Source organism: Maylandia zebra, linkage group LG14 (genome assembly GCF_041146795.1).
Source record: "Maylandia zebra isolate NMK-2024a linkage group LG14, Mzebra_GT3a, whole genome shotgun sequence".
NCBI classification, from domain to species: domain Eukaryota; kingdom Metazoa; phylum Chordata; class Actinopteri; order Cichliformes; family Cichlidae; genus Maylandia; species Maylandia zebra.
The window spans coordinates 22,435,551-22,449,467 of record NC_135180.1 but is presented as its reverse complement, the minus strand read 5'-3'; the positions used below and the strand labels follow the sequence as shown (position 1 = coordinate 22,449,467).

The 13,917-nt window shown below is 41.2% G+C and overlaps 1 protein-coding gene across 1 annotated transcript in view; it reads right to left on the bottom strand.

Annotated features, from left to right (window-relative positions):
- Positions 1–9,861, bottom strand: part of dock10 (dedicator of cytokinesis 10) — a 64,512-nt gene extending 54,651 nt beyond the window's left edge. Inside the window, exon 1 of the mRNA XM_076873206.1 lies at positions 9,546–9,861. Within this exon, the coding sequence (XP_076729321.1) occupies positions 9,546–9,653 (108 nt within the window). The 5' untranslated portion in view covers positions 9,654–9,861. The remainder of the gene's footprint in view (positions 1–9,545) is intronic.
- Between the last annotated feature and the right edge of the window lie 4,056 nt (positions 9,862–13,917).

The window sequence follows — 13,917 nt, the reverse complement described above, 5'->3', positions numbered from 1 at the left end:
GCTCCAAAACTGAGCTTCTGATTATTTGGTATCTGGGAAGTGCCCATCAAACTAATCAGAAAAAAGCTGTGGGAGGTGCTTCAAGAAGTCTAGAATACCACAAAAGTCACAGTCAGTCTTTAAGACAGTGATTGCTGCAAATTTACAAAGTTTGAGGGGAAAAATTATTTTTCAAATATCATTGTTTGTAAACATGAAAATATTTACTCATTACGTCCTGACATCTTTGAGAACTAGACGGACACCCAACTATTCACTTTGAGCAAGCATTTAGTGACAAGTGACAAAACGTTATCTTAAACAGAAAGGCATGTCGGCAAGGAGGCTCAAAAAGGGCAACAATCTGCATTTACCTCTGACTCAACATAACAATTTTCAACCAAAGGGCAAAGTAATCCACAGAGACTTGGGGAAAGGAGTGAGGGCGTCAGGAATTTTAGACAATTAGGGAATTTAAGTGTATAAGAAAAGCCAGAGCAAAAGAAAAGCTAGATGGAGAGGATAGAGTTACAAATAAATGAGCTAAGTAGTAAAGGAGAAAGGGATGCTACACAGGTTGAAAAGAACAAATAGTTGGGAGTTCGCCTTGTAATCGGAAGGTTGCCGGTTCGAGCCCCGGCTTGGACAGTCTCGGTCGTTGTGTCCTTGGGCAAGACACTTCACCCGTTGCCTACTGGTGGTGGTCAGAGGGCCCGGTGGCGCCAGTGTCCGGCAGCCTCGCCTCTGTCAGTGCGCCCCAGGGTGGCTGTGGCTACAATGTAGCTGCCATCACCAGTGTGTGAATGTGTGTGTGAATGGGTGGATGACTGGATATGTAAAGCGCTTTGGGGTCCTTAGGGACTAGTAAAGCTCTATATAAATACAGGCCATTTACCATTCAAATATATGTAAAAACTGTAAAATAATATAAACCTATGTGGACACTCAGGTATAGATTTCTTAGCACGAGCTGTAAATAACTGAGAAATGCTACAGAATGAAGTGTGCAGAGGCACAAAACGCAGAGTGTCAGTGAAACGAGCATGCGGAACATCCTGTTTCACATTACCAGACACTCTGACACTTTCAAAACCTCTGACACTTGCTATGCTATGCATGCAAACTGAGACTGAGATCAGCATTGTTGATGTACTAAAACATGGTCTAACCTTGCAAAAGAAAACAAGTGCGCACGCACAATAAATTTTCTGTTACCACCAAGCCTATGCTGTTGAGTCAGAATCATTCAAAGTTAATAGACATGTGCTTAATATCTGCAGTCTGACACACCTCTATTTCTCTCATGGAGACAAGTTTACAAAACACAGGAAAGTTGCACATAGAGTTGCCAAAAACCAGGAAACCATATGACTGAAGCAACTGAAACACGGTGTCCACAATGGAATCCAGAAAGGGCACATCCTTCCAAAGTATTCCCTTTAAAGTGATTATAATTTTAAAAAATTAAAGACAAAACAGTGAAGGTTGAGGTTACAACTGCCAAGGTGGTGAATGTTGCATCCTACGAGACTCAGACTGGTTCAAGTAAAATAAAATAAAAGTATTAGCATTGAAGTGTCTTGATGCATGCTCAATCATCCAGGTAAGTAGATCCCAAATTCTGTTTATCTGGACGTAGCGTTTTCAGTGGGAGAAACGTTTCGTCACTCATCCAAGTGACTTCTTCACCCTGGGTGAAATTGAGTGCAAAGAAGGTGCTGCAACAGAAACCTCCTAGTAATTGCTTTGGTTGCTAGCAGATTAGTTGCCTCTAATTATTCATATTAATCTGCAAACACTTGCTAACTACTAGGCAAGCCTGTGTGGCTGGGAGTTTTTTCACTTGACCCTACATTATTACAGGGTTGTCACAATTATACAACAAGTTAACATCACATAGCTAGCAGGCACATATCTGCAAAACCTCAACAGTATCTTAAACAACCCTCAGGCTTTGCCTCTGTAAAAACTTTGCTGATGAGTTTATGGGCAAATTTTAGACATTGTGGGAAATCCAGAAATCAAGATTATTTGTACTATGTTCATTGGCTAATGGCTCTTCAGATCCTGTTTCTTCACATCCTCTTTCAAACACCATGCTGACAACGGGGATAACACAATTAGGATTTCAAAACAGTTCAGAAATGACTGGATGACATCACGGAAGTGACGCCCATCTTTCATACCATCCGTTGTCACGATCACTACAGAGTACGAAATGTCTTTATGTTCTGTCATGTGCCTCTACAGTTAATATTTTCAAACTAAAAAATGATAGTAATTGCAGACAGTTTTATTTCATGTCACATGAAAATATTCAAAGCAGCATATGTTTTAACTTGTATAGAGTGCCCTTTTAAAATGACTGAATAAATAAAAAGTCTTAATACGCTCCACTCCAGCAGCACGGTTATTACTTCAGATTTATTTCCATGGTGTGTGTCTCCTAAGCATGATTAATGTTATACACTGCCATCTATTAATGTTAATTTTGTTGTAATTGGGGTTTGCCTTAGGAGATCATTTTGCAAACACGGTCATTCACCCAGATGTATCTTGTTTTCCTAACAGTTTCCAGGTAACGGCCTTGTGCTTATTAAAAATGTGGCATTTGCTTCGTGAAATTTCATCACTGATTTCACTGACCCGCTTCTCTGCTTTTTTTGACCATGTTTAATATTCTAATTCATAAAGGCTGTTGGGCCGACCTCAACCATAAATCCAGATAATCATTATGTAAAGTCTTGCTTTAATGGTTCCATTACAAAGTCGAGAACCAAAAGCTCCCCTCTTGATTGTTCTTGTTGGAGGAGTATCTTTTCTCATGCTGCCTTTTACACACACACACACATATATATATATATATATATATATATATCCATCCATCCATTCACTTCCGCTTATCCTTTTCAGGGTCGCGGGGGGCGCTGGAGCCTATCCCAGCTGTCATAGGGCGAGAGGCGGGGTACACCCTGGACAGGTCGCCAGTCTGTCGCAAGGCTAACACACAAGGACAAACAACCATTCGCACTCACATTCATTTGCACATTCACACCTAGTGACAATTTGGGTTATCCAATTAACCTATCCCCACAAGCTGCATGTCTTTGGACGGTGGGAGGAAGCCGGAGTACCCGGAGGGAACCCACGCAGACACGGGGAGAACATGCAAACTCCACACAGAAAGACCCCGGCCTGATGTTGGAATTGAACTCAGGACCTTCTTGCTGTGCGGCAACAGTGCTAACCACCGTGCCACCCTATATATATATATGTGTGTGTGTGTGTGTGTGTGTGTGTGTGTGTATATATATATATATATATATATATATATATATATATATATATATATATATATATATATATATATATATATATATATATATATATATATATATACATACATACATACATACATACACGCACGCACGCACAAACTGCAGCATGATTTCCAAAAACCCAACTTATGTAAGAGAATAACTATTGGCAGGCAAGGAAATGTTATCTGCTGATTTGTAAAGCAGCTTTATGTCAGAGTCAGTGGGAATAAAGGCAGCAGCGCAGCACTTCTACCTTCTGCTGTGAAGTGTGTAGACCTTTCCTCACAAACTCTAACAGTTGCACAACAATGTCCAATGGGGTGTGGGTGGGTGAGGGAGTGCTATACTTCTGCATTCAAACAACTCAAAGAGCCTAATACAACTCAAAGAATACTAAATATGCCAATACTAAGACACAATATAATGAGAAAACACTGCAACTTAAAAGTACTAAACGTAATATTAAACACATATACATGCAAACTCATGGATGGAGTGTTTATGAGACAGTAGAGTCTAGAGTCTGAGTGCCAACTCTTTTGGGAGCGATGGGAGAGATCCTGTTCTCTTCCTACCCATCCTCCCTCATTTTCTGTTCTCGTCACGGTCTGGCTCTCTAAAATGACTGATGATTTCTGAGCCAATTATGGGCTTAATTCCACCTGTGTTCTTGTAATACCTTTCCCTGTCCAGTTGTAATAAGAGACGTGATAGATCTCCTTCACATTATACATGTAGTGCATCTTCAAACTTTTCCAAAATAAGAAAAAAAAAAGGTAATAAAAAAACAAAGTGGGTGCTCAGAGGAGGCAGTTATAGAAACAATTAAAAGAATTGGTCCTGAATGTAGCGAGCAGCAACATAAATTAATAAATGTGGCAGCTTGTAGATGTAGACGAGAGGGCGTGGGAAGAAAAGCGTGATAGATGAGATGAAGTAAGATATGCTAGAAAGAAGAAAAAAATTGAGCTGTGCGAGTGATAAGGAGCACTTCCTGTTAGAATTCCTTGCTAATTGACTTTTCTCTGTAACAAAAAGTATAGAGATGGGAGGGTAATTACTGGTTTTGTAGCCAGTTCCTTTCCTCTGCAACATTTGACTTTGACGTGAGACATGAGTCAAATTTATAAGCTGCCAGAAATTATTAAGTGCAACACGGGCAACAAGCAGCGTACCATACTGTGGTCAAGATTAAAAACCATGCCCGCATCAGATATAAAGCAGTTAAACACCTTTACTATATATATATATATATATATATATATATATATATATATATATATATATATATATATATATATATATATATATATATATATATATATACATACATACATACATACACATATATGCATGCACAACTTTTATTCAGCCTAAATGGCAGCCTGGTTGCTCAGAACACCCACAAGTACCACACTGATAGCTGCAACACATGTATGCTAATAAACAGGCAGGTCGCGACTCACACACAATGCACTGCAGGCGGTTGGCATGATGTGTCATGAAGAAAAAAATGGAGGCAAACTGACAGCATGTCCCCCCCAACCACGATATACGCTTGCAACATGTTACTGGGAAACATCTTCTCAGAATTCTGCCTCACAAACAAATGAGCATGCCACGCTGTCTGACACGTTTTAGCCCGAGATAAAACATGAACACGCATGCAGAACATGAGCCTAGCACAGAAGGTAGATAAAAAAGGATAATGTCTATAGAGATTATTACAAAAACTAATTTACAGTAAGAGGAGTTTGATAACTGAAGAAAGAGGGAATGAAGAAAGAAAAAAAAGACTTGAATGGGAGGTCGAAGAAATATGGACAATGTTCCTAACATTTCAAAATAATTAAAAATTCAGGGTCACAAAACTATAGGAAGAAAAAGCATGGGAATTTTACCCAAGGCCTGAGACTATGTCGCGAGTCTGACGAGGAATTTGTTTCGGGCATTTAATAGAAGCAGTAAAAAAAGCAGTTTAAATGCCTAAAAAAATATTTGGATCTCATTTGAATGACTTTTGTTTTTCAGATCTTTAGGTGACTCCAAGACAGTCCAGAGTGCCTGTATAGTGGTGACAATACAACCAATGTAATTATCTACTTCTATGAAATTAACAATAACCCATCCATCCATCGATTCCTTTTTTTGTCAAAAGTAGCAACAGATTGTTTTGACTTGGCTTTTGTTTTGTTATGAATTATATTCAAAATCCTTGTAAATCCTAGTAATTTACATTTTTTGTGTTTTGGACCATTAAGCCATTTCAAACAAGCCAAGTCCTATTAAGATGTGATCTCGAGCTTGAACAATTCTGTTATTGAAAAATTAACCGCATGAAAAACAAAGAGATGATTAATTAATAATAAAACTGATTAGCGGTTGCCAGCCATGTCCAATCAGATTAGAAATGATTTTATCAGAGTGACGGCTCAGGCCGAGAGGCTTGGAGAGAGTGTTAGAGAGATGCAAAGCTGAGATGGTTTGGACATGTGCAGAGGAGGGATAGTGGATATATTGGGCAAAGGGTATAGAACATGGAGCTGGATGGCGTAAGGGTATGATGGAGGCAGATGATCCAGTGGTGCAACACCCTAAAGAAGTGGCCAAAAGAAGAAGAAGAAGACAAACCCAATCAAATAGAACAAACGGTCAGTCTTTAAGAGATTGCTTGAAATAGTCAATAGAAGGGAAATGGTGGTCTACTTTATTCATAAAATAACATGTAGCATGCAGCAATGCAAGGTTATACAGTCTTCTGCATTTAAAAAGCTTCAGTACATCTGGAAACCTTGTAATGATCGTACACATTCGGTAGCTTATGATATTCTTTGACTATGACTGCACAAACAGATGCTGGTTAGTAATAACGTTGAAAATTCTCAGGAGCTGCCCAGAGATTCAAACTGAGCACCAAAAATAGCCAATATGTGACCATGCCTGAAGCTAGTGGTACCATAAGGCCATCAAGAGTGCCAAGAGCAGGCAAGGACAGGAACCTGGTGATATTACACCAAATACCGGATACCATTAATCTTGTGAGCATACGTATGTCCGAAAAAGTAAAGGTGACTGAGGATAAGGAACCTTTTCCTACTGAGCAAACACTGTAGCTGCAGTGAGATGCCAGGGTGGGCATGTTGGCACCGATCTCTGGCTGTGTGGTTAGTGTAGCTGGCATCCTGGAGGCATGGTATGACATGTGGTTCATCCCAGCAAGCAGCCAGAGTCACAACAAGAATGACACTTGTGTCTACACTACCATTCTGCTCACTTTTTACTTAGAGCCATCATAAACACTCTCACTTAGCTACCAAAAATCAGCAGCTGTAGATTTTTATGTATATTTTGTTAAAAGGTTTTCAGGACAAATTAGCTTCATTATCTTATATATTAAACATATGTTGGCTATACTATTTTTTCTTTATGTTTTATTTGGTGTACAGCAGTTCACTGGCAGACAGAGCCCAGGAAATATGTAACCGAAGATCCCATGGTTTCTGGGGTTTGTTTTTTTTTAACAAATTGTAACCACTATTACATTCTTCCTTCTTGTATCTATCAACCTTTCCATTTTCCCTGCATGTACAAATGGGTGGGCAAACCACTCTGAGAAACACTGAAGTAATCATAGAGTAGTGATTGCTTTCACAGAGCAGTTCTTCAGAACAAAATGCAGCGTTCACCAAGGGGATTTACCAGTAACCGTGTACGCGACACACCTAAAAATGCACGCACACAGACTTCAAAAACTGATCTAGAGCAGTAGGTCAATCAGAAACAAACAGGAAAACAGCCCTGGAAGCAAGTCAAATATGGAAGAAACAGTGAAGGGGGTGATGTGAGGTCAGGTTAGGCAGGGAGGGTGACACTAGCTGAACGAGAAAAGAAAAGCGAGACCGGGTCAGCAAGAGCAGCGAGGAAGAGGTTTACGCTTCATTAAATGTTATGCCGGAGGGTCTGATTCTGCTGACCTGGTTTCTTTCACCATCGAGGGACGTGCATTAAAAAAACCCACACAACGCCCATGAATATTTACACGCCAACTAAAGATTTGTATCTAAAACATCTGTATTACGCACATTCATGCTCTTCTTCTTCTTTTCTTCATATTTCTGAACCCCGTTTCTATACACAGATAGAAGTTATTGAAGTTATTTTACATGTTTTTGGTCATCATGAACATTTATTTTTCATAACGCAGGAAAGAATTGTGATAAATCAGTCAGTTGCACAAGAAGGTGACAAAGTAAAAAAAAAAGAGCTGTAATTTTTTTCCCACTTGCTCATGATCACAATATTACTCACAGTTTCCATTTCGCTTCTCACTTCAGGTAAATAACAACTCACACAATTTTTTGTGAACACTGTAGTTGGGTGTTCTGGTAAACTTCTCATATGTGAGAACAGCAGCGGCTTACACCATTTACAGGTGATATCCACATTAATATGTCTAGATGTATTAGTGAGCGGTGTTGCAGGAATATAACTTTAAGATCAAAATGTTGCACTACTGCAATCTAATTACTTAGGTTTTTTAGAAAGATATATACTACATTAACACAAGTCAAAGTAACCATTAGAAGGCACATTTTATTCATATTGTCTTCCCAATCCAGCATGTCTTGAATCTACTAAAACCCATAAAGCATTCGTGCTGTACAACTCGAATCTGCAGCCAAAGCATTTGCATACATAAAAACAGTCAATTAAATTTAAAATAGTCTTTGTTTAACATGGTGTCAGTAGGTTTTGCTTTAATGCATACACAAATTAACCTGAACATCAACATGCTCCATGTCTTAACCTTTTCACTAGACATTTTTCCTGTGACATTCCCTATGACATTTTCACATGACATAGCAAGCAAAACAGAGGTAATCTTAATAACATTAACGTTTTGTTCAAGAGTCTCAACAAGACAAAATGTGAGAAAGGCCTACAGAGGCTGTGTGCACTCTGTAACCACTGGATCTTTAAAAAGCTGCTATATTCTTCTAGATCTGTGAGTAGAAAAATGCTGAGTCTAACTGATTTTTGTCTTTAATAATATATATGAGGGTGATAGTGGGGAGATAGCAGACACCAAGCAGGTCTCTTTGCTGAAAAACAACATCACACAGAAGCAAATGTATTTTTCAGTAAAAAAGAAAAGAAAGAAAGAAAAGGTTTCATTCATGGTGAGTCTGCCACATCATTTTAATCCTGTCATGGGCCGTGAAATATTACATTTTCCCTCTTTATTCCAATCAATTTTCACCCTGCTATGCTGTGCTCTGCCAGTGTCCCACTGACACACTAACACCAGACTGAAGAGGATGTGGAGTAGCTGCAAAAAGACTCGAGTGGAGTGACCTTTCTTTATGCTAATCCCCACAGAACGGGCACGCATTTACGCGCGTACCGAAGGTAGAGGATTTGTCCAAATTGATCAAAGGGACATTTGCAAACACACAAACCCATTTCTGCTGTTTTGCCTGTGCGCACCCCACCACCACCACCACCCTGGATTACCCCTCCTCCCGCTGTTATCTGTCAATCGCAGCCTTTCATTATTATGGCGTGACACACCCACTGGATCATCTTTTCAATTTTACGATGTTAAAAAGGAAAAACTGATAGTATAAATTAGACGTAAATCAAACCAACAGTCAGTTTAGTCTTCTTATCCCCCACCATCCCTCTTTTTTCTGCTCCTCCATCTTCCTCTGTGTCTATGCACCGCTGGGCAGATGTAAAACGCTGCCTGTGCCATGCCACTATGCGACCACCAAGGATCTATTTCTTGCATTTCATTCACCTACCCAGCCTCACTGGAAATAAACTCCAACACCCCCCAGGGGAGCACTACAGACTCTGCGACTTTATAGCCAGATTATCACCCAATGAGCCCTGGAGATAAATTGCGGCAAATCCCTCACCTATCCGAGATGTAACCGTTTAAACGCATTGAATTGTCCCCACTGCAGGATCGATAGACAGAAGCTGAACGGCACTGCTCTGAGCTGCATGTGCTCACCCACTGCAAAGAAAGATGCAACATGAATGTCAATGCCAGGTCTGCTACAGCTGCGGTGTAGTGGTGCGGCGTGTCTGACCGAGGCTGCCGGGCTACAGATGAGACCGCATCGCGTCCAGGTTCCGATGTAAGGGTTTGGGGGTGTCGTCACGGAGAGGTAAAGGCCGACAGGTGGTTTTATACACATATATAATTTTTCTTCTTACAATCCACAAGGGTGTACTCACCGTCACTGCGCAGTGTCTGACTGCGTTGCACGCCGTCTGCCGTATCTCCGCCGCGCTCCCCGGTTTCAGCAGGTTCTTGGTGAATCTCCGGGTCGATTCGGCTGCCATCTCCTCATCTGAGCGGTCACCGAGCGCAATTTCAGCCTGGAAGTCTCTGCTGCAGTCAGCTCCCAGCCCTCACTACATGAGCCTACAGAGATGTGTTTACACACACTCTCTCTCTCACACACACACGCAGACACGCGCGCGCACTTCACACACGGTCGGTTCACACACGTAAAAGCGTGAAGTGCACGGAACCTTCTCACTAGAGTGACGCCACGGTAGTCGGAATCTGATACGCCACTTCTGGCTGTGACGTCCAAATTAAAACACCGCTTACACAGCAGAGTAAAATGGCTCATTGAATCAGAGGAATGCTTTTATTTTGAAGGCCCAACACAAATTTCTCTGTATTTTTTTATTGCGCAATTTTTCAACTTGATGACGGTGCCACAATTTGATTTCACTCTCTTAAACGTTTAGTCTAGGACCCATCTTTTAAAAATTTCAAAAGATATTAAAAGTGAAATGATGTATGAGCAGCTTCAGAGCAACCGCTGCTAAATCAAATTTGTTTCCAGGCTACTATACGATGTAGCCTACATCATGTATCTCACGAGGAGCTCTGAAATGTCAGCTACTCATCGGCAGTCTAGTCACGACCAAGGAAGAATGGACCAGCGTTTACAGTAGAATTTACTATATGTGGGAACGCATAGTCCACCACCGACACCTGGCGTTAAAGTGTAGATATTACACAACAGGGCCGATATTTTTAATGATTAAAGTTAGCAAGACTGAAAAAAATATAATAAAAAAAATTTAAACTGTTTTTTTCAGAGACCACGGTACGGTGCAAGTTGCAAAAACCTATCTAACACAACATGTTGACAACCAGTAACTCTGTTCTCACCGACAGCACCAAAAGGACTGATACAACTAGTTAAATTCGTTGTTTGTTTGTTTGTTTTTCCCGTGAAGCCTCCGATGACGAAGTACGGAGCTCAGGTTAACCGCTCCAATAATGTTGCTCTGCCTCCCCCTTGTGTTCAAAAGGAGCACTGCACCAACGAACTTACGTTCCTACATGGGACTACTTTATGTTTGGGAACATGTGGCTGCGGGCGTTATTCGTTGCGTATTGATATGCGTATGCGTTTCTCGTGTTGACGTTAACTCAGCAAAGTACAGAGCAGCTTTTTCGTTTTCCCCAACGTTTATATTTGCATTCATGAAACAACAAATTCATTCATTCATTAAACTGTGTGATTTTCATCGAGTATATGTTTTTTTTCTGAATTCACAATGATGCAGTAAGAACTTTCGAAGCTCCTCGGACACTGAATGCTCCAACAAACTGAAGAAAATTCAAACACGAGTAAACTGAATGAAATAACCGGGAAAGTTATCTAAATCAGCTTGTCATGAGCTGCTGGCAACAGACCAACAAAATGACCGACACAGACACAGGGGCAGCTGGATACCAATAAATAAAACAAGGTGAGTCGGAAACTCCCGCCGTTTAAAAAGGTCCTTTTCAACATTTTCATTTTATACATGTTTCCCTGAAGCAGTATTGTTTGGAAACACTAGAGATTTTGTTCCAGTCCATTGCTATTGCTATATATATTTTATCTATGACGCTAGATCAAACGAATCAATTAGCTAAACTAAAGTCATAATGCCATGGTGATCTGTAATATTCGGCTTCAAAATTCAAACATAACACAATTACCAAAGACCTTCGAAACATGGTGTCTAACCTGATACTTGCTGAGAACAACATTGCCTTGACCCTGGTGTGGGTCAGTAGATGTTTTAAATTGCAGTCCCAGATAAATGAGAATTTGGCTCCCTGGCACTTTCATCTCGCATGATGCCATTTGGCTGATAGTTCTTAAACCGTGATGGTGTTGACTTCATCAATTCAGGAGTCAGACAAAACAAGTTCCATAACACAAGCATCTTATCTGGCTTCAGAAACAGATTGTGGCGATCGTGGCCCAAGTTCGCCTTGTAATCGGAAGGTTGCCGGTTCGAGCCCCGGCTTGGACAGTCTCAGTCGTTGTGTCCTTGGGCAAGACACTTGACCTGTTGCCTACTGGTGGTGGTCAGAGGGCCCAGTGGCGCCAGTGTCCGGCAGCCTCGCCTCTGTCAGTGCGCCCCAGGGCAGCTGTGGCTACAGTGTAGCTTGCCATCACCAGTGTGTGGATGACTGGATGTGTAAAGCGCTTTGGGGTCCTCAGGGACTAGTAAAGTGCTATATAAATAAAGGCCATTTACCATTTTACTGGCTAGTCCTGAGAACACTGGCTGATACCTGTAACCTTCCTTGCCCTGGGGTCCGTTCTTCGTACCTCGCATACTACATCCAAGATCAAATCATCGCGCCAACTTTGAGCTCGCTATTCCAGTTCTCCGAACACACCTGTTGTTGACGATTAGTACAGCTGGATGAAGTAATGTGAGATCACTGGGTGGCTTAAAAGGGGCTACGCATCGATAGTAGAAACATTGATCGGCAACCCTTTGATTGGTCGGCGAAAATGTCGAAGGAGCGCGCTCTGTATTTTTCGGCAGCAGAGCAAGAACTCTTGATTTCAGGAGTTTCAGAGTTTAATTAAAACGCAAGGGAACGCTGCAAAGGCTGCAAAAGCAAGGAGAGAGGGCTGGCAGAAAGTTGCTGACAAATTAAACTTGTAAGTAATTTATTATATTATATTATATTATATCATATTATATTATATTACATTATATCCTCCTTCGCATTAGAGCCACAACAGGACCCACTAGAACATGGGAACAAGTAAAAGTGCAATATAAGAATATTCTACAGAATGGTAATATTTATCACTTATATTGCTTTTAGTCTCTTGAAAAGAGACCCTGAAATAATCTGTTTGTTTGTTTATAACAGCAACCAAGAAAAGGGCAGAGCAAAAAAAGACAGGTGGTGGTCCTGCACCCCCTCGTCACACCCCGGCAGAGGAGCTGGCCCTAGGGTTGAATGCCACCAGACCCATTGTTGAGGGCATCCCTGGGGGAAACTCTTCCTTAGACCAGCACCCAGGGTGCAGTAGCAGCAGCACCTTCATAACTGGTAAATGAGCTCATAATTCTATTTGTACAATGTAAAATATTTGGTTGTTGCCTTAGTTAAAATGCTTTTTGTACTTTGACATTTATTGACATTGTGGGTTTTTTTGTGTGTAGTTTTACATAACACTCCATCACTTTTACCTGTTCCCATGCAAGAGGTGACTGAAGCATGCACAGTAAGTTGGGAGATTATATATATATATATATATATATATATATATATATACACCGTATTTTCACGACCATAAGACGCACTGTACTAAAAGGCGCAGTCTCAGTTATGTGTGCCATTACTGTATTTAACACACACATAAGGCGCACTGGATCATAGGGCGCATACAAGTACCGTATGTGTATTTGAAAATAAAGCGGGAGCAAACCTGAGTTCGGTACTCACATTTTTATTATCAGTAATCGTCATCATCAACAACACACAAGCATACAAGTGTGCGTATTTAAAAATAAGCAGGAGCAAAACAAAGTTTGGTACTCACATTTTTATCATCAATCAAACCCATCGAAGTCCTCATCCTCTGTGTCTGAATTGAACAGCTGCGCTAAATCTCCATCAAACATGCCAAGTTCACTTTCTTCACTGTCAGAGTCACTTTCCGTGCCGTGCGGCTCCTCGGAAATGATGCCGGCTTTTGCGAAAGCTCGAACAACAGTGCCAGCAGACATGTTAGCCCAAGCATCTACAATCCATTCGCAAATTGTGGCGTAACTCGCCCGGCGCTGCCTTCCACTCTTTGTGCCAAGCACAACAGTAAAAGAAGACTTTTCATACCCCGTTGTGCGTATCGCTACCGTGCTGGTCCCCTTCTCCACAGTGTGACTCACTGGGATGTCAAAAGTGAGCGGGACCTCGTCCATGTTAGTGATGTGGCTGGGCTGGATGTGTTTGCTGCAGTAGGAGCGGAAGATGGCCAGCTTTTCCTTATAATCCGCTGGTAGTTGCTGCGCTACCGTAGTCCTGGTCCGGATGGAAAAATGGCACCGTTTCATAAAAAGTGAAAGTGAAACTGCTTTTAGCCGAATGGTGACCGTCGAAACGCTTCTCCCGCTCGTTCTTTGCTCGATGATCCACCGCTCGAGTCTTTCCTCCAACTCGGCCACACTTCACCCTTTAGCGTTCTCATGGTGTTCTCTACTACGTCCTCATTACAACACACAGGGCGCACTGTGCTATAGGGCGCGCCGTACTTTTTGAAGAAAATCTAAGACTTTTAAG